The sequence below is a fragment of the Rhipicephalus microplus genome, chromosome 1 (genome assembly GCF_043290135.1).
Source record: "Rhipicephalus microplus isolate Deutch F79 chromosome 1, USDA_Rmic, whole genome shotgun sequence".
NCBI lineage: Eukaryota > Metazoa > Arthropoda > Arachnida > Ixodida > Ixodidae > Rhipicephalus > Rhipicephalus microplus.
In genome coordinates, this window is record NC_134700.1 from 190333688 (window position 1) to 190355370 (window position 21683).

At 44.8% G+C, this 21683-nt stretch overlaps 1 protein-coding gene across 1 annotated transcript; it reads left to right on the top strand.

The window, feature by feature from the left end:
• The first annotated feature begins 29 nt into the window (after nt 1-29).
• Nucleotides 30-17064, top strand: LOC119184679 (acyl-CoA-binding protein homolog). The gene is made up of 4 exons (XM_037433987.2): nt 30-152; nt 2033-2147; nt 5147-5209; nt 16612-17064. The coding sequence occupies exons 1-4, from the start codon at nt 138-140 to the stop codon at nt 16683-16685; spliced, it is 267 nt and encodes an 88-aa protein (XP_037289884.1). The 5' UTR covers nt 30-137; the 3' UTR covers nt 16686-17064.
• The last annotated feature ends 4619 nt before the right edge of the window (nt 17065-21683 follow it).

Consider the following 21683-nt stretch of genomic DNA (forward strand, 5'->3'; position numbering starts at 1 on the left):
GAAAACTCGTTCTCTGTGAGGCAGTGCCATCGGAGGAAACACTAGTTGTCTACTGCTATAAAGGTGGTGGCCGGTTTGCGCTTATCCGAATTTACTTCCTCAAGTTTATTCGCTGTTCGGATTACGAGCGAAGCATCATGTCTCTGGACGAGGTAAGAGATGAACTTAGCCGGCATTTCTGAAAAAAAAACAACAACAACGAAATCGTTGATTGTTCTTAAATTGTATAAGAGGCGAATTGATGGACCGACACCGTCTAGTCTAATCCGCTGTTCTAAATTTGAAATCCGATCAAAAAGCCTGTAGCTGCTCATTTCGTACGCTCTAATGCAAATTCACTAGTGCCCACGTTATATGATCCTTTCGAAAACTGCTATTGTCGCTGAATGGATGGATAGTTCCGTGATTGAAAATGCGCGACATTTACGGCAAACGAAGGTAGTAATTGAATGAGGGTCAAACTAATGGATCAGAATAAGGAAAAAAGCGCGCCTTAGTTAAGGTAGCCTGTGGCGTTCGCGAAGCATTATTTGATTTGTCGGTCAGGTAACGGCATAGTCGTGTGGGCGCGCGTAGCGTTTTTCAACCGATAGCGCTGGATTTTCGAACGATCGAACGCAGCTTCGCGAGGAACCTACTGCCGGCCTCGCATTTACCGCCTACTTGGGCCGACGCGAGCACACGCGGACGCACTTGTCGATCACTCCATCTGTTCCCATTTCTTTCGCAGAAGTTTTCAATGTCCATTTCGTTTCATGCTTCGTCAATAATGCGCTCGCAGCCGTTCTGGAATCGGCCATTCTGCGTATTCGAATAGGACGAGAAAGCGTGGTTCTGGTAAAGAAATTCGTGGCAAATTGTACGTTTTCTCTTCTTAGTCGGTGGAGTTACTCATTAGTGCAACGTTACGAGGAACTTCTCGCTGCGTACGTAGAGTGAATATATATATGACGTTTAAACTGGCGCACTTAACTTACCCGCGGCATAATATGTCATTCATTCGTGCGTAACGACAAGTGTCACGAGAAAACTCAAAATGTTTCGTAGATTTTCTTCTTATTTTTAATATCCTCTTTAGGGCTATTTATCATTATGGCAGATGCATACTCAACATTGTACTTTAAAAACGAAAAGAAGGAAATATCTTTTGTGCAATGCTTCATAATTAATTGTAATTAGCATCTCAATAATATCTAATTATTCTTTAGTCAGTAATTTTCTGTTTTTGCTTTAAAAAAGACATCTTACGCTCAAAAAAACGCGTGTCATTTCCTTTTTGGTTGTATTCGTTTCGAGCAAACAAAACAATGGGACACGGCACGTGGAACGTTCACCAAAGTGGTAGGCAGCAGTCGTACTAGAAACATGCGGTCTAAGTCAAGCCACATTATTAACCTTCCCGGCCGTTCAATTCCACGCATAATGTGTATCGCTCCCTCTTGTCTACTAGTCGAAGAAACTTAAAATGAAATAAGAAAAAGATGCGTTGACTATGCGGACACTGCGTCTCCAGAATGCGTATTCTAAGAGCAGTCTCTATATAACCAACCGAATCCAACGGACTAACTACGCCATCGAAAAAAAAAATTAAAGCGGACTAAAGTTATTTCAGTTTATGTCGTAGTTATAGCAGAGCAGTCAAACACGACAATTCGTGTCCCCTATACTTTTTCCGGCCCAGTTGTCTGTTTAATTCATTTTATTGGGCCTAACATAGAAACGAGCCCCCTCCTTTGAAATCGCCCTACTTTTTCTTCATTGGAATCAGAATTTTATAGCTACAATCGCAGGAATATTACATGTGTTTAGTGTACATCAGGAGGTCCCAGAGCCGAACGTTTTATCGGGACGTTATACGGGCAGATTATGGTAATGCATAGTGTTCGTACCCATGGTAGCACTTCTCGTAAATATGCACACATTTAGAGATTAGAGGGAGAGAGAGAGAAGTGCTTCTTGTTACACTTCCTCCGCTCGGCAATGTAACTTTCGAAAGCTTTTAGTGACAAATCTTCGTTTCTCGTCCTCGCAGAGATTCAACAAGGCCGCCGAAGACGTCAAGAACCTCAAGGAGCGCCCGTCCGACGAGGAGCTCCTCGAGCTGTACGCCCTCTACAAGCAGGGGAGCATCGGCGACTGCAACATCAGTGAGCCACTCTCTTCTTTCTCTATCTGTTCTTCATATCTCTCTTACTTTTTCTTACTTGCTTGCTGATCGGACACGCTAAGAAGCTTTTCCGTTGATACGTTTTTTTTTTCTTCCTTCGAACGACGCAACCGACCTTGCTCCGACTTTTAAGACGATAATGTATCTGAGTTCTGAGTGCAGTTCCGCGTGCTCTACCCCCCCCCCCTCCTCCTCCCCCCGAAAGCTGCTATCGCCGTCAAACTTCGTTTTTGTTCGTGTCTTGTCATAAACGGGCGTCGTGCAGTGTTCTGAAATAACTTCCATTCCCGTCGTCCCGATCACTTATAGGATATGCTTGTATATAAGAGAATGGAAGCCATCGCTTCTTATGTAGGCTGTATTTCTTCCCCCAGTGGCAGCGTCATTTGCATACTCTGATCATTTATGACAATCGCCGAGAAACAACAAAAAAGAGAAAGAAGACGGTAATAATTGTCGGGGGTTTACGTCCAAGCTTGAAGATACGATTCAGGGCCGCCGAATTGCGGTGCTCCGTAAATTTCGACCTCCTGGTGGTTGTTCCAAGGTGCACCTGATACGTGCACAGACCTGTAACATTTCGCTTCCTTCGAAATGTAACCACCGCTGCCGAGGTTCGATCCCGCGACTTTAGGGTCAGCAGACCACCGTAGCGGGCTGAAAGAAGACATTGTTTTCGTATACTGAGACCAACACAGCAATAATAATATACACTTTTCTTCTTTCTACCCGCTGCGGTGGTCTAGTGGTTACGGTCTATAGATCACACGACAGCAAGAGGAACCCTCTGCCACGTGACATGGCTCGTTGCAGGTTGCTTTAGCGGCGAGGCAAATATAGTTTACGACTTAACCATAACCATTGCTAGCTGTCGTACCAATGAATAGCAGCACGAGTCTTGGCTGCGCGATATTTATAACATTGGTATAGTTACACACCTGTTCCGGCGATTGCGCTAGGCATGTTAACGCAGCAGGTGATCCGCTCCTCTGCTGCACTTTCTTTTCTCTCTTTCTCGCATTTCGCTGAGGCACGCTGGGCCTTTAGACACACGCATTCCTTTTGAGCGTGTGGTATTCGGCAATTATTTGCCTCCCTTTTCGGCAAGAAGCTGCATTGTGTGCATGATTCGAGCGCGCATTTGAACGCCAGGGCTGAGGTGGAAGGCAAATAAAAAGGGAGAAATGTTTTTTTTTTTTCTTTTTGTGCGAAGTGAGCCGACTGGCTATTTCGCACAACACGTTATGTAAAGCCGCGGAATCATTTAATGCTGTTTTTTTTTTTTCTCGTAAAATGTTAAACTACCATAGCATTTGTGCTTCGGTGGATGTCGACCCGGTAAACGGGGATAGTGATTGTCGTGTTTGATGTTAAAGGAAATATGGGGGCGGAGTGAGGTACGTGTGTGCGAGAGGGTATAGGGTGATATATGTTATTTTTCTGGTCGTGCCCCCTTCACTGGCAAAGTCGCCAGCATTGAACGCAGCTCTTCAGTCAAGTTGCAATAACCCTGGTGTATGGGGGAGGGGTGTCCGGCGCAGATATAGCCTGTAAGTGAATATATAAAGCGCCATATATTCACCGAATCGACGATAATCTCCTTGCGAGCCTTCTGAATATGACTGTGATCACTTCGAGTGAACTAAAACAGAGGGCGAGGCTGTAAGTGCATCGCGCCGAAGGTTTCCCCAGCTGACGGCAGCGCCAGGAAGCACTTCGACTGCGTCGAAGTGCTACAGCCACGGCCTGGAATCGAACCCGCACATTTTGGGTCAGCAGCGGCAGCACCGCGTATACCTACTAAGCCACCGCGGTGGCATGTTTTTAAGTGAGATAACGACCGCAGCACCTTCCGCATGTTTGCTTAGCGTGGCGACTTGGGAAGTACTCGATACACCTGGCAAACGCCCGGTCACTGATAGGAAATGCCGACTGCTGCTGGAGTGAAGCTCATGTATAGTGGTGCTCATGTTGCAACACCGTGATCTTGAAAATCCGCGTACTGCAATATAACAGCTCTCTCCCTCTCCCTCTGAGTTAACACGCTACTGTTCTTTGCTACGTATCGCTTTTCAGATGGTTTGCGTAGTTAGAAGAGTTATACCGAGTGTTTGAAAAAAAAAAGTGTCTGAAAATCGTCAGAAGTAAGGAAAATCGGGTATTTTTCACGCTGCCTTCACACTTACTGCTTTTGTGGCGGCAGTCATTTCAAGCTAAGTAGAGACATCAATCTAGACAGGAAATTGAAAACGTAATTAACTTATATTTAGAAGAGACAGGTGGTCGGGTCAAAGGAGAAAATTGCAGCACTTCCTGCGAAGAGCCCGCGGCCGCTTTCAGATTTCGCAGCAGCAGCAGCCGCTGGCAATCATTAGCGAGCAATGAAATCTGACATATTCATCTGCAAAACCGAAACTCGGGAAATTAATTACAGCGTCGTTGTATCAACCATCGAGGGACTTTGCTTCGTGATTGCGCGGGTTTCGTTTTGTGAATAGAGCACGTCTGGTGCACGTTAACGCAGACGAACTGACATCACGGCAATCGCTGTCGTGAACAGTGATGTAACAGTGGTCGTTTGCTAGTTGCGCGCATCGGAGCTTGTGTGTCTATGGTGAATGTGGTTGGACGTAACTGCTCCGCAGTAATTATCAGATGCCGATTTCTCATAATCTCAAAGCGGCAATGACCTTTTCGCATGAAGGAGGGCGATTTTTTTATTGGGCCCGACCGCTTCTCTGCACTAATTAGGTAAATGAATTAACCCAGTTGATTATACTCTAATTATGACGTCTAAGTCGTTTAAGACGTCTCCCACCACGGAAAAAGTAATTACGAAGGTAGCGAGCACATATTCCATTTCTCTTGCTCTTGGTGGTTTTATATTGCCTCGTGCCTTTACAGTGGCTAGTCTTACGTCACGCGTAATCATTCTGTAGGCACCATCTTGTTCATCACATATTTTCTGTTCATTTCTAGGCCAGCCCGGCATGTTTGACCCCAAGGGCCGTGCCAAGTGGACCTTCTGGAACAAGAAGAAAGGTCAGTGGTTTCGCATAACTATACGTCGCTGTTCTCCACTGTATATGTGTACTTCGTTGTTTCATCTAGATATGGTTTTTATTTTATTTATTTTTTAGTTTTTCTCTTGGTTCTATATCCTTTCATCGAAGGGTTTCGAAGGTTTCGTAAACGTAAAGACGTATGCTTTCGCCGACATGGCAGAAAGACGGGAACAATTTTTGCCTCAAAGACAATATCGCCAACACCAAAAACGAATATCACGTCTTTTGTTTTTTGTAATTTCTAAGCAACGGTGTTTACTATGTACAAAAAAGTTTCATTGCGAAACCGCCGTTAGCCGTCGTTGTCGAGATAATATGCGTCGTGTGCAAAAGAAACGTGTGCAAAGATTTTTTTGTGGGCATCTTTATTCGCTTACTTTATGTATAGTCAATACTGGTAATATAAAAATTTGCTGTAGCAAAATTTTCTCTACGAGTTTCGCTAGTTTCTATCTGCACAGTAGCACAAAGGTTGCCTTTTTTTTTTTTAATCACGTTGGATGAAATGCGTGGGGATTGCTCGATTGACTTAACACTTAAATGAAATATTTCGTAATCGTGTTGGTTCTTCCTTAGAGGACACGTTTGTCAGGGTCATAACGACGCTATAAATAAAAAGAAGTGAGGGAACTGGGCGGAAAGGTTCGCAGTTCAATTCGGCGTGATTCGTCTCGCTCTAAACACGGAAGTAAACCTTACGTGTACGCTCTAAACGTCAATTTTCCTGTAGTGCGCTCCTGGTTTTCCCCGTAGAGAGCTTGTGAGGCGGCTTTTCCGGTACTATAATGCCTTTCCGTGCTGGGCTACAGGGGTCAAAGCGGCTATCCGCAATCGCTCTTAACGACATCAGCCGGCCGTGAGCGGTGGATGATGAGACTGTTATAGAATTGAGCATAAAGCATAGCTGCAACTCTCCGGCCCTGTGGCGCCCGTTTGTCTTCTTTCCTGAAAGGGGTGGTGTCATCGAATTTCGAGGCTAAAACAAGCCTCTTGTGGGTTTCCTCTGTGTGCTAGGCCACTCCACACGATCGGTTGGACACAGCGAACGTTTAGAATATATATATTTTTTTAATTCACCTCTAAAGTGTACCTAAATGCTTATTCCCCTGACCGAAGCTCATCGCAAGCACGTCCAGAACTGTCGTAGCTCTCTAGGAACGTCACACCAGTTCAGTTTTGAGCGCAGGCGTGCGCATGTTTCCCCTTCATGGGGAAAAAAAGGTTCATTCACAGCGCAGCCTTTTCCTATTATATATCAATGTATGGGTCTCACTCTGCACCCCCTCCCCTTAAGTATAGCGCTCTTTCCCTATTATGTCAATGTGCGGGCTGTGTTTGCACAACCCCCTCGTAGGTTAGTACGGGAGTGGCTGCTCCCTTACCCTCCTCCAGTGCGCACGCCTGTTGTAGTGAGGTGAGTGACCTCCGGGGCCCTCCACCACGTATACGTACCGGCAAAGCATCGCAACTGCTACGCGTTTGTTTTGCAGGTGCTTGTGGGGCACGTCTGTGCGAGAAAGCCAACGAGAGCAGACGATAATCTGTGCGACGTGCGTCACAGCTTTGTGTGCCCACGTGAGCAAGCTACACAGCGCAATTCTGCGCCCAGAGACTGAAACCCATAATGGTCCACGTAAGAAAAGAGAGCGATAATACTTTATTTAGCTAGAATAAATGAATATTGGTGCGTGTATCATGCTTCCTCGAGCTATAAGAAACGCTTGCGGCAAAGAACGCGCAGGCCTCAAAAATGGTGGCACCATCCCTGAAAGGGACACTAAAGAGAAACAATTACTTAGTTTGGATTGACAAACTGCGCTCTGGGAACTCTAATGACATATGTTTCAATATCACAAGTTCATAATTAGCGGAGAAAATCAAGGTTCATTTTTCAAATTTCGCGCCGAAATCTCCGCGCGTCACGTCGAAGATTTCGAAATGTCCTTTTCCTTTCTTTCGTGACATTGGCTCGATGACAGTTCCTGAAACTTGGTGTGCTAGGTCTGTGGCACCCACAGATGCCGACGTATACTTCATTTCTTTATCGATCAAAAGCTACGTAGGACCCAATAGACGCTTTCAAAATCTATGACGTCATGGAGTTTAGCGCGGGAGCCTCAAGGTGGCGTCTCCTCGCCTAGATTTTCTTTTCGCGCGTTTTCTCGCTTCCCGAGCGCCGTCTCGCGGTAAAAGTGGCCTTTTTGGTATTGTGAAATGTATTTCACTAATACGCAAAAAGTCTTTTTTTTCTCTTTATTGTCCCTTTAAGTCCTCCTCTATTGTGTGCGCGCTGAAGTCTTCTCCAAAATGTATTCATGCCAGCTCGCCCAACTCTCTATATTTTTGTACTATCAAAATCGGTCGTAGCTTTTACTCTAAGCCGTCGATATAGCAGTATGTTCACTCGTCACATCGGCCGGCGTGGACGTGAAAGTATATACATACGTATAGGAAAGTTATCAAGTTCGGGAGTGTTTTCTCGTTGTATAGCGCTCATTCGGCCCCTATAGTATGTAACCACATGTAAACCAGAAGGCACGATTCGGCGGTCTTTGTTCGTACCATTCACTAATAATATGTGGAGCATCGCGATTGGTGGAAAATCTTTCCTTACGAGCGCATCTATCGCATAAGAAGTTTCTGCAACACCGGAATAATATGCAATGGTTGCACAGGCGGCCACCGCCTTTTTGGCTGGGGCTTGGCGGGAACAGATGATTTCTGTAGCCTTCATAACGCATGCCTCTCTTCGCTAGTCGGATGGCGTTATCGTCCGCTGCTGAGTCATCGAATTGGAAGCCGTGACCCTGGCCACGAATATACTCATGGCGACGGGAGTCGGCATTCGGCTCGCTTGCAGTAAACACTCGCTCGGTAATGTAAAAATAGTATAATAATAATAATAACAATAAAGAAAGAAAGGTCTCGTGCTATGCAATTTTTGGTAAGAGCCTACCCAGCAAAATCGTGCTGTTAGACATGTTATTACCGGAGGCGGCTGGCCAATGCCAAACAACGCTCGGAGAAAAAAAAAATGTCCCTCAGTCTATGTATAGCCAAGGGCAGCACAATAAGGATACTGGCCTTTCCCAACAGGAGGCGGTGTCTCGTTAGAGCCTTGTATTTCTTAATCGATGTGGTTTCCCATGGTGACGCGTCTTTTCGTAGTGTACAGGTGCCATTTCCGTTTGGCGGTTTTACCTTCCGCCGCGCTAATTGGCCTCTTCTAAGTAGTACACCGGATTGTTTATTTGCATCCTCTCCAGCGTTTTATTTTTGTAGCGTAGCATTTTCTTAATTTTATTCATTGTTGGCAGGCAGCCAGAATTTAATTTCGGCGAAGTGTTGTTTATCGAAGGCAAACTTGGTAAAGAAAAAAAATGTGGTCTTCCTCCTTGTCTGTACCACAAAACTGACTGATGCATACAGGCCATCGACTGTCCAGAGTTGTGGACTCGTGCATTGAGAGATAACGAGCATATTCCGATCGTTACTGATGTCTGTCATGCCGAAACTTAGCACTTGTCCACGACATACAATGCATACGCTTTTCTATTCAAATACAAGACTTTTGTTGGATTAATTTAATGCGACGTTTGCGTTCTAGTAAAGTAGGGTAATTGATCAGCCTTCAAAACACCACCGTTTGCTTTACGTCCGAACTGTCGGAAATGACAGCATAAAAAAGTAACGATATGACACAGGCAATCTATTCAATTCTTTCCACTGCGTTACACGAAGAATTGCGTGTGTGTGCGTGTGTGTTTTAAACTAAAAATACATTGCTTATATTTTTCATGCTGACCACATTTGCTTTCAATGCAATGACAGTACCAATTGCCGCATGTTCTCCGTACGCACGCTAATTATATACGTAATTGCAATCTTACTCGATTCTAGTTTAATATTAGCGTATACTGTCGTAAGCCGTTATTTGACTATTGCTGCAATACAGAGCAGCATGCTAAATGTGAGAACTAAAATACGGGAAAAAAAGATAAAAATATTTTATTCGAACGCTATGTATGACTCTTCGTGTGTCCGCTCTCGCACGAAGTTTTTTTTTTTTGTGTTTTTGTTTCAGTAGCGTCGTACTGAATATAATTAATATTGTATGCTGAATTTTGGGCAAAATACGTTTCCTCAAATGGCAAGCTCATTAAAAATGATCCAACGGGCTCATTATAGAGAAGTATGGAGCCCGTAGCGTTTTGACGAAGCTATTTGTCGTAGTCAAGAAAACGAGCCACGCGAAATATTCATTAGGGACAATAATGACGGGTCAAGCATCCGCCGCGATCAAGCCTCAGTGCGAATCGATTCAACTTAAGCTCTGAACACTTGTTGCATGCATATGTTTTCGCAGGCTTCACTATCAAGTAGGGAGGAGGGTGGGTATCGCAGCACATCCTCCCCTTACTAAGTCATTGCATGGGGCGAATTTTGCGCTTCCCCTGCTCTTTAGGTCACTAGGCGGAGGTGGGGGCTGCTCTTTTTTCGCGCCCACGCGTATAGGGCTTCATGGTTTTGCGGAATCTCGATTGCTTTCGCGCGTTTTACGCTTTGAGGGCCCGATTCTCGTCTGAGCAGCCGGCTCCGTGCAGAACGGGCGATTCAGTTGTTTGGTTGTCTTCTTCTGTCGGCCGTACAATGGGCGCGCATCTCTTGTTCCGTTTTTCCTCCACTCCGCGTTCCTATACGGAGGCCACGGGGGCAAGCAGCGCCGGCCGTACTCGTCGGCGGCGACGTTGCTTGTTTCTTTCCTCCGACCCAAATAGCTGGGCCATTGACCCCCTTACGCCTTCTGCCATGAGTAGGCGCCTTCAGCGGTCCGTGCAATAGCGACTCCCTTCCGTTTGGCAGCTTTGAAGCAGCCGCCCGAAATACCTCTTTGTGGATGACCGTAACCTGAACGCCCCCCCCCCCCCCCTTCTTTTTTTTTCCCCCTTCTGGTCTTGCTCCTCAGCGAACCGTTTCAGAGGTTCGCTGGGATGGCTGTAGACCAGCTGTATACTGGACGCGAATGCCTAAACTTCACGCGAGGTCGCTCTTGTGCTCTGTCACGCTTTCGCCTTGGACACGGCCTTACTTCCTCACAGAAACGGGGTTGTCTCGCCGCTCTTCTCGTGTTTTGGTTTAGTTATCGGGGTTAAAATAATTCAACGATTCAATATTGATTGCCCATTCGATGGCGTTCGTAACTGAGCGCATCGAGTTCGGACCACTCGAGGACATAGATTTTTTTTTTTTTGGCTGGTCGTGTTGCTTTCCTCATCGGTCATTTCTTGAGTAACGCCCAGCGGGAAGTTCCTCAGACATCAACGAGGCGCGTAAAATTTGCTTGGCGGAAAGTCGTTGCAAATTGATATGTCCGATGTTTGGAGGACGTGTGCTGTGGCCGGGCTATAAGTTACTTGCAGTTTCTTGGTATCGTTTGCATTTTTGGCGCACGTGTGAGCTTAAAAAAGCGTCGTGCGCTTGTCGAGGTTCGCGCGAATGATTCCGCAATACCTCATTCGAATGTTGATAGAACTGCGCCGTCTGGGCCTTTACCGCAGTGTTTCATTTCATTTCATTTATTTATACTGTTAGCCCAGAAGTGGGCCGTTACAGGGTGGAAGTACAAACAATTATTTGCAAAAAAGAAGTACCGTACAGGTCTCGAGATAATTTCTCGGTATTATTGTGACCAGCAACTCGAAGTTATACATAACATACATAACTGGAACACACATGCGATGCAATACATACGCGCAGAACAGCACATGACGCATTTGAGGCGGCACTTTTGCACCGCACTGAAGATTTGAAAGACAACTACTGCAGAATCATGCAACCAACAAAAAGTACACACACACGCCAAAAAAAAAAAACATATGTCACTGTTATTCGGAAAATAAATGTTTTAGATTCTGTTCAAATGATGTAAGCGAGGAACAACCAATTATAGACTCTGGCAGCATATTCCAATCTTCAATAGCACGTGGAAAGTAACTGAACTTAAAGCAATCGTTTTTCTTCCTTCTCAACGCTTTTTATGCTCGCGGCTGCTCTAGACGTTGCATAATTATGTTGTTGACTCGGCGTCAAAATATTGATATGCGAGGTTCAACGTCCCAAAACCACCATCATGATTATGAGAGACGCCGTAGTGGAGGGCTCCGGAAATTTCGACCACCTGGGCTTTTTCAACGTGCACCCAAATCTGAGCACACGGGCCTACAGAATTTTCGCCTTGGCGTCAAAATAGTTAACGGTGCAATAGAGGGGCACCATATCGTTAAGGAATCCAGATTACAGTGGCTGAATCAAAGCTTTTTAACCGGTTCAGCCTGTAGCTTTCTAAAATCCAGTTTAGCTCAACTCAATATATATATATATATATATATATATATATATATATATATATATATATATATATATATATATATATATATATATATATATATATATATATTGTGGTACTTTACTGTTCAAATTGTCTACAGCTGGCAGTATCGGTTTTCTTTTATTTACGTGAGGAGAGGTTGACCACATTGTGTCAGTTAGAAGTACTTGTTGTTGGGCTACTTGGTTCGTCATACTGAGGGGTAATTCTAGACGCCTAAAGCACCGCAGGAAAAAAAATCAGAGAAAGAGCGTCAAGAGCTCTTTTTCTGTGATTTTTTTTCTTCCTGCTGTGCTTTAGGTGTCTAGAATTACCCCCCAGCATATTGTGTGAGTCAGAGTCATGGTATGTGGTAACAGTTTCTGTCGCAAACTAGCGCACAAGAACGGAACTATATGCTAATGAATGCATGGGCAAACACTCGCGCCCTTAGTCTCACTTCTTCAGTGTAAAAGAAGCGCTGCAGCCGTTTCATAATGAGGTAACTGTTCCAAGACTTAATTAGAATTTTCGTATACTGATATAAGCGATGCTGAATACAAATGTCACCGGGGCGGCGGCAGCCGACAGTGACGTCGGCAGACTCGGCGCGTTCACAATAGAAACTTGAAGCACGTATTCGCGTTACGTTATCTTCGTGGAATGGCGTGTCCTAGAACGGTTCTGGATTTTCCGTGCCCGCGCTCGGCAGACTAACTAGCAACAGTTGTAGGAAAACAAACAAAAAGGAAGTCCCACTAGATTTTTCCCGCTAAACCAACTTCCTCTTATAGACCAGCTCGTGCGTGACCAGCTTGTTCATGCGGAGCCTCTTTCGGTAATAGGTGGAAGAAAAAACAGCAAGAAATACATTCCGCTTTGGCGGGTATTCATATATGTTCCCAAAGCGCTCGCTTTGTGGCGCAATTTTGCATCTCATGGATTAGTGTGTCTGGTGTTTTTTTTTTTTTTTCTTGTCTCCCATACTCGCACATGCGCGTCATTCAAGTGCGTCCAGGTTTATTGTCATAATATGGCGTATTCTTATATATCCCCCTTAAAGCCCTCCTATTCCCCCCTCCTTTTTTTTTATCGTAAGACTCCGACATATTGGAACGCTCTCGCCGTAAAAAAAAAAAAACTGTGCAGAGTACGAAAGTGTGACCTGAGACTGCAGTACGTCAAATAGAATATTTGACGTTTAGCTTTCGTATTGGACGTTGCATTCTGTCTGTCTATCTGTCTGTCTACATCTTTATCTAATCACTTCATTGTGCTAGCCGATTGATTCCACAATTCTGATGTTTCATTACATTTATAATGTTCCGTCGTCTGTTGCTTAAAGTGATATTTAATTATGTAAAAGCAGCGCAAGAAGTGCTGACTTTTGAACTGTGTTCTTAATTAGGTCACATGTATAAGCGAAAAAAGAAAATGGAGAAAGTAAAAAAAATCAACTGATAAAGAGGTTATTTTTGATGGCGATATTCCGCTAGGGTGTTACGTGGTTGGAAAATTGAGAGAATATAAAAGCTAAGCAGGACTGCGTTTCTCTGCGTCATTTTTACTGGCCCGAAACTAAGGAAGCAATAAAACTGTATATACACGGCGCCTTTGGCCATTTCGTGCTACGCGAACTCATTCCAGTACAATACGCACATCGTGATCCTCCTTAGTCTCGTATTATATACTTTTCCCGCCCGCTTTAAAATCCCTCGCGCTCAAAAAAAAAAAAAAAAAAGTTCGCCCTCGGGCGCGATGACGTACATTTTGTTAGAGACGAGAACCAGCCATGCGATTCCCAATATAACCGGTCTCGCGCGTATAATGGAGTTATCGTGCTGCCTTTTTAGCTGCGCAAAAAAAAAAACTACTAAAAAGGCCGGATTCGCCGCACGCCGTGTGTTTCCTCGTCGGCAATTCCACGTCATAACGCCGCCGCTTTTCTATTATACAGCGTGGTCTTCGGTTTATTGGGCGCTACTTTTTCTTCCCGCTTGGGTCTTTTTTTTTTTCCCCTCTCAGCACCGAACGGTGTCGTCCGATCACACGTGTACATGCAGTCTGTATACGTACGTGCTGACGGCGTACCTTATTTTCTCCTGCATATGTCGAAGTTGACTGAGTGACGACTTAAACGAACCGTCTTATGGAGAAGTCTTTGCAGGCGTTTTGTTGCGATACTTCAGGCACCAATAACTAAGCGAGTGATGGAAACTTTGAGATAGTATTCGCCTGTCCCAAATATTCAACTCCATTTTCAGTGTATTTCTATTTCTTTTGAAGAAACGTGTAAGTGCACCACCTGACGAAGTATTGGTACTCTGCCACGAGCGGGTGCAGGCGCGTTTAGCGTGATGTCACAGCTCCCACGCTCTGCGAACTAACGAAACACCGAGAAGTCTTTTTTGGGGGTTTACGTGTTTCTCCCCCCACTTTACACCTTTTTCGGAGTATATTTAACTCTCTTTGTGTGAAAACACTCGTGTGACACAGTGATAGTACTCAATGCGCTGTATAGCGAGCGCGTGTGCGGTGCAGGCGTTTTTCACCAGTTTTGCGGGTCTTAACGTGTCTTGCCAGTTCATTTCTTGCACGCGACGTAAGCACGTAAATCATCTGTAGAGTACAAAACATGCGGACGACGTGCTGCGACGGGGCACACCTTGGCCCTTTGTTACAAAATTGAGATACGGTACAGGATATCACGCGTCGTTCTCCGCCGATTCGTAAAATGAACGAGGCTGCTCGAAGAACAGCTACGAGTCGAGATGGAGGACGGGGAGGGGGGAGAAAATAAAGCCTACAGTGTTTGTGCATTCTATGTGCGATTCGTGTGGATGCGTCCGTGTGCCAAGTCACGAACGAAGCCAGACTCGGCGCACTGTGGTACTCTCGCGCAAGAATGTGGTTCCGATTCTCTTGTCCTAAAGAACGTGTGCAAAATGGTTTTTTTTTTTTTTGCTGTTTTCACAACCAATGAACCGACTCAAATGGAATTCCTTCATCGCATTGAAGCGAACGTTGCGAATTCAGTACCGAATGTATACGGAGCAATATTTCCATTTGTTACGCCTAATTGAAAAAAGTTAAAATATGAAATATAGTCAGAACGAAGTTTCCGCTTTGTTCGTCGGGACGGCAATGTGGTTCCTATTCAAAGATTAATCATAAAGTTACAGAATCATTAAATCGATTTGATTGTTGTAGTGCAGAATTGTAAACCTTTTTTCGTTTGTTTTTATCTCAAAAATCCGCCAACCTTTCATGCTCTGAGTGGTCTAAAATTTCGCTTCCTGGGGCCGCTAGATAACATTTTATATTAGGATACACATACGTCATCGCAGTAAGTGTGATGGTGGCCAATAAAAACGCTGTCGTGATTACGGAGCTACCCCTTTTGAACGTAGAATGTGGAGAGATAAGGTGAAGCTTCATATATGTTTCTCATCTGTATGGTAAGTTCATTACGGCGGGACTCCGATAATCAAGACTGACCCCCTCCCCCCCTCTCTTACGTGACGAATTTCTCTTCTTGCTTGATTCTGAAGAGCGTGTCAGATATGTGCGTCGGCAATCTCTCCGCTCTTTGCAGTCATCCGCTCAAATGTCAGAAGCAGAACGTTGCAATTAACATAATAGCAAAAGAGAAAGAAAGGGGCTGATCTAATGCATTCGTATTGTACACTACTTCGCCTTAGCTCTCACGGAAAGGCTTGCGGTTCCCCTATAATTGACGTTACTCCAGCTGCGCGCCATTTAAATATTGCTTTGTCATTATTACACTGTCAAATGCCCGCGAATTGTTAGTCACTGCGGCCTAATTACGTTTCCTGTAAATGTCGTTCTCACTGTGAGTAGACAGAGACATCAGTAAAAATAGAACTGATCGGAGAGGTTTTGCACTTATTCTATTGTTTTTCGTTTTTAAATCGCTTTTGTTCTTAGCTGTCATACTAGATGGTCAGATCTGGGCGCGCTAATGGGCTGCAGCGTGAAACCCCTGCAATATATTGGACTGCATTTAGTTTTGCCGAGCTGCATCCTCTCAGATACGCTGCGCAAATGACGATTAAAATACGTATTCGAAATTTTTTTGCTTAAATTACCCTTCCACGAGACGGGTAGTGCGCAATGCACGGACTTATCGTCCGCGTCGTATATTCAGTGGCAGTGTGCGTCCTAAATTTTGATGTCACGCAAAACGTTGCCAAAATATAAATAGTGTATTCTTAAGATGAGGTCGATTCTCGCCTCCTTATCTTAGCCAGTGGAACACTGAACTAAGGTATTCGATATGTGGAATAACTGGCTGTTGCTCAAGTTTCGTGCACTGTAAGCTTGGTGTACTGTAATGTGCCTTCTCGGTAATGCGCCTACCTGTGCATCTACTTCGATTACCGAATCATGCTCCATACTAGCAATAAAGTGAAATTAAAGTCTAAAAAAATGAACTTTAGAATCTCTTAGCTACCTGCGTTCGCGGACATAACGTCCTAAGGAAAGCACGTGACTGCAAATTACTCAGTATCACTGAAAACTGTCTCCGTCGCCCAGTGTGTGCATGCTCCAACAATGAGCAGAAGTCCTGAGGCTGGTGCGCAAACAAATGAAACTGAAGGTGAACAACTCGCAGGTACTTGCTCAATGGCGAGTTTGGCAATTAATGCTTCCTTTCATACTTCTTTTGTACTTTTTTTTCAGTTATGTGCTCGATAGCTATGCCATTGGTCTTTGGAAATCTCTCAACATTATTTAAAGCACTGAAAGTCAGAAATTTCTTTTACTTTGGTCTTCTTACCGAGTTTGAAACTAATACGGAGTATACGGAGTATCGTTTTCATCGCTAGAGAACGAAATTTCATCGCAGTGTTTCTTTTTTTCGTGCTTGCGTAATCACTCGAAATAATATTTCGGCAAAGTACGCATCGCTTCTTTGCCTACATCTCTCTCCGAAGGCTGTGTAGTTCCCAATTGACCCCGCGTGTGCCCTCTCGTTTTCCTGTGTGCAGGCACCAGCCAAGACGCTGCCAAGGAAGGTTACGTCCAGTACGCCTCCAAGCTCATAGAGAAGTACAACAAGTGAACGCGGGGACCCAGCTCTTCCTCCTGTGCGCGCGTTCACCGTGATCTGTGTCCTTCGTATCAGCCCAAAGTCACCTCCGTTTGCCTTCTTTCACATTTACGACGGCGCACCATCGCGCCGCTGAACAAATTTACTTTTCGTAACTGAGACACTTGTGATACGAGCTCTTCCTTCCCTTATTTTAATTTTCTTTAACACACCACTTTTTTCTTATAGAAGCAATAACGCTGTGAATTCACCTAAATTAATCCGATCTCCCGGGATGTTGTCGTTATAGGTACGGCATCAGTGGAACACTTTTCTTTTGTACCGATGAGGTGTTTTGTACATACGGAGTATTATTAATAAAAGTGGTCTTTTTTTTTTCTTCTTGACACATGTGTGACTGGAATTGTCTCATTTTTTCACTTCTCTCAGCTCGACGTGCGACAGTCGCAAGTGGTTCGAGTTTACAGCTCTTACGCTGTATTTGGAGTCTACTTATCGCAAAGATTTACATGAGTATCAGCGTTTTACCCAACCACGAATACCAGATGACGGCTGGGGCTCATAAATATAACGGCACTCGCTTAAAGTTTGCCATTATGCCTACGAAAAACGTGCTTTTTTTTAGGCGATAGTATTACGTAGCGTGACTAGGTCATTGTGTTTATTTTCTGTCTCGACGTTCTCTGAACGTACGCTTCGACCGTAAACAATTTCTAACAAAATTTTCAAAAGCGCAGTCTTTTACGATTGGCAGCTTGCTAAATACATTGTGTCGACGTGAAGACGTCTTTCCGTGCGCTGACGCGTATACAAGGGCTGTTCTGCTAAATTAAGGTGTTTTTTGAAACTGCTGATGTTGAAAAAATGTTTCTCCTTAGCGGAGGCCTTCACGTCCTCCAAAAAGTAAACAGCTGCTCGACTTCAAAATATGTTCGCTCCTTTTTGCGAGGCGAGCGCAGCCACAATTTTGGCGTTGGAACAGCTAGCGGCTTCGGAAAGCGTATAAACTGTACACAAAACACTCTTCCGATTCCTAAATAATGAAAGTTGCGAAATTTCAGAAATGTTGTACTGTTCAAATCGATATAAAATTTATTAGAACCCTAGTTCCCGCTTGTGGCCCGTCGTCAGTCAACGGTCCCCCCCGCCGTGGTGGTCTAGTGGCTAAGGTACTCGGCTGCTGACCCGCAGGTCGCGGGTTCGAATCCCGGCTGCGGCGGCTGCATTTTCGATAAAGGCGAAAATGCTGTAGCCCGTGTTCTCATATTTGGGTGCACGTTAAAGAACCCCAGGCGGTCAAAATTTCCGGAGCCCTCCACTACGGCGTCTCTCATAATCATATGGTGGTTTTGGGACGGTAAACCACACAAATCAATCAATCAGTCAACGGTCCCTATACGGCAAAATGCTTCGCCGGGGGTAGTCAGCAGCTATGTGTCGCGAGTTCATAATAAGGTGCGCATTTGTCTGATACGAAAGCAGTGAATAGGTCGAGGAGAAGCTCAGTAATTCTTGGACTATTGTTATAAATAATAGTCGAAGTTTTTTTTCTGTATTGATTATATGATTGACTATGTGGAGGCACACACACAGCGGTAAACAAGTGTTGCAGTGTGTCGATGTGTCATACGCGTCTTCTTTTTTTTTTTTTTTGTTCGTTTGGTTACAAACCTGTGACAACTTTATCTTTCGCTGACTAAGAGCGTGTGCGAGCATGCAATCTACAGCAACAAGAAAATAATAAAAAGTGACCTTTTACGTAGCCGTGTAGGACAAACAGCGAGAACAAGACCTACAGCATTCAGTACTGTCATGCGTTATTCCGTATAGTACACTTCTTCCGATGAATTCGATTTATCCGTGCTCTCTAAATGTATTTGGCCTATTCCCGACTTCAGACTATACCTTTGAGATGTCATAGTTTCGCATAGGTTCTGCAAATCCTTCGATACTTAGATTCCCCATTGCGCGAAATTATTACGACTCCACCCTATTCATCGTGGTTGTCGTGTACGTCACAGTAACTAGTCATCACAAAGCTCGCCTGTGGTCTCTCCCAGCGCATATCGTCCTCATTGTTGCAAGAAATTGTGTAGAAAAAGATAGCAAACGTGCTTGGCCACACAATGTTCATCTGCAGTTTCATAAGTGGGCCTGAGTTGAATCAATGCCGACTTACAGGCCGTCACGTGATTGTCTCTAGTTTTGCGACAGGTTTTTCGCTACGTAAACACCAAAATTCTACCCGTTGTTTTACTACGTGTACAATGCAAGGCAGTTTTCTTTTTATGTGGTCCTCTAGCGCTGGAGTTTGTTTCAACACGTTGCACCACCCTGGAGGCCTTGTTTCGAAACTCCTATTGCGATGGCTACTGCATGTGGTCGATTACGCTGAAGGGCTTCCCCCAATCCCCGCCCACAAAAAAAAGCAAGAAAAGAAGGTACTGTTGCGTTTAATGTGCCACAAAGTAGAGGGGTACCACCAAAACATCATCTTTTACTCATTGCCGTTGAGGTCGTATGAGAAAGAGCGGCGGCAACGCCGGATCTGTAAAACGCGACAAAGCTTTTACTTAGCAATCACGTAACAGCTTAAGTATGTAAAGTAACGCTGATAATTGCTCATTTTAATTTCATCAAATATCTACGTACACAGTTGATTGATATGTAGGGTTCACCGCATCATATGATTATGAGGGACACCGTAGAGGAGGGCTCCGGAAATTTCAACCACCTGGGGTTCTTTAACGTGCACCGAAATCTGAGCACATGGGCCTATACAACATTTTCTCCTCCACTGAAAGTGCAGCCTCCACAGCCGGGATTCGCTCCCGCGACCTACAGGTCAGTCAGCAGCGGAGTATTTTAACCACTAAACCACCACGTTTGGGTGCACGTTAAAGAACCCCGGGTGGTCGAAATTTCCGGAGCCCTCCACTACGGCGTCTCTCATAATCAAATGGTGGTATTGGGACGTTAAACCCCACATATCAATCAATCAATCATTAGACCACCACGGCGGGGCCGACAAAGTTCTAGACATGCTAGCAAGAAGTAAATGCTGAAGAAATCGCGTAGGCGAAGCGATTCAACACTTTCGGCGCACAGAGTATCTTATCAGCGCATGGCACGCGGATGCATTTTATGCCTATCTCAAAAAAAGTTCCGCAGCGAGCTCTTTCACTGACGTGTCAGGTTTAGATGACGGCCGATCCCAAGCATGCGATCGGTCTGTGGACGACGGCGAGTCCGCATCGTTCACCCAAGATGCAACCACTGCAATGCGTTTGCAATTCCCACTCACGCCGGTCTTGCAAGTGCGATTTGGCGCGGACACCTCGTACTTTGCCGTCAGCTACGAAGAAAGGGAAATGAAGATTAAAGCACCGCAAATAAATTGGCTAAAAAAATTTCTTCTCACCAGCGCGTGAACAGGCTACGAGAGCTGTGACCGGTTTTGTAAGTTATCCACTTTGAGTACTCATACCTTGTTCGTAACACCGCGATAAAAAGCGCGATACGAAAGACGTTATCACCTGTGAGTTGAACTATACGATAACTGTAACTACCGATTATGCTCGAGTCTTCTACTCTTGGCACTGTTCAAAACATCGAAAATAAAAGTGCGACGAGAAACGGCATTTCACCCGTGCGTTAACATGCCACGCAACCTGTAACTGCCGATTACGTAAATTTCGATCGCTCAAATGAGCTGCCACTTGGACGAACGCATCCTCAACGAGTAGGTAGCAAACTGAGCCAAGTTTTTTTTATGCGCCATTCCAACACGCACCTGTACTTTCACGTCGTATGATGCTTCTTTGGCTTGCGAGTGGCATTTGGCTGAAAACTCGGAATGTGACTTGCTGGCGCACAGTTTCCTCCTCACCGTAAACATAATTTTTTTCTGCTGAGTTTGCATCTTGAATTTCGACAGCGCACTGTTGCGAAAGTATACCCCTCCTACAAGACGGCACTGCTGAAGCCGCACTGAAGTTAACCGGTGTCATGGCATCACTGCTGCTTCGCTACATCAACCTACTCTGCATTCGCAGCTCCCAATCTGTTGCCTTCGACAATGCGTGTAAACTCAATGTCCTGAGCGGTAAATTTTGCAGACACAAACACATGGCACAAAAGTAGGCACAACCGATAACATGTCTGGCAAAGTTCCGTATGCGTTTCAACGTGGCCCAGTGGTCCTGTGGACTTTTTCAGCCAACTCGTTTGGCGGCGCCACGTGAGCGTTTCCGACGCGCCACCTGGGCAGGGCTGGTTTTCTACAGGACGCCTAGTGCGATGAAACCAGCTTTAGGAGATGCTTGTTCTTTATGTGACAAATCATTTGAGGGTGACATCTGCTGTTCGTGAAAAAGTATGGGACTACTCAAATTCTATGCCAACTACAAAAGAATAGTCTGGTAGGACTGGTGTGTAGCATAGAGTTACGTGTGACAGATTAATGAACCTTGCAGATGTGATTCCCCATGGTTTCTGACTTTTCAACCACCACGCCTCTGATAAATGCCGAACTGTTCGTTCATAAAAAAAAGCACAAGGCTGCTTGGTGCCACTACCAATAGCTGTCGAACATTTCATGAATAAGCCAATACTGAGTGCAGGTATCAGGGCCGTACAGAATTTCGCAAAATTATGCAAATATACAGTATTTGTTTACGCACATATTTCACAAATTAGGCGTTTGTTGCCAGTGGATGGCTATTGTTGAATTGGCATTTAAAAATGTAGCCAACAGTAACCCTTTCTTGACTAAGTATACACGACCACTGCATTCGTGAAAGATGGTATCTGCAATACTGCCAAGCTTTACAACAACTTCGCGCGATGTCTCTGCTTTAAAACTGTGACCTTGAAATTTATTATGCTCACTCGCAGGCACACGGAAATAAAGCCCAGGAAAATCGGTGCGCAGTAATTCATTTCTCTTAAGGGCGCCTCTGCACAAGCACAAATAAGTAGGCCTACCGAGATATATGACTAATTGAACCT

Excerpts from the sequence above, each read along its gene's own strand:
- LOC119184679 (XM_037433987.2), top strand. Across the intron at positions 2,148-5,146 it reads CATCGGCGACTGCAACATCA|GCCAGCCCGGCATGTTTGAC; the intron begins GTGAGCCACTCT and ends GTTCATTTCTAG. Across the intron at positions 5,210-16,611 it reads CTTCTGGAACAAGAAGAAAG|GCACCAGCCAAGACGCTGCC; the intron begins GTCAGTGGTTTC and ends TCCTGTGTGCAG.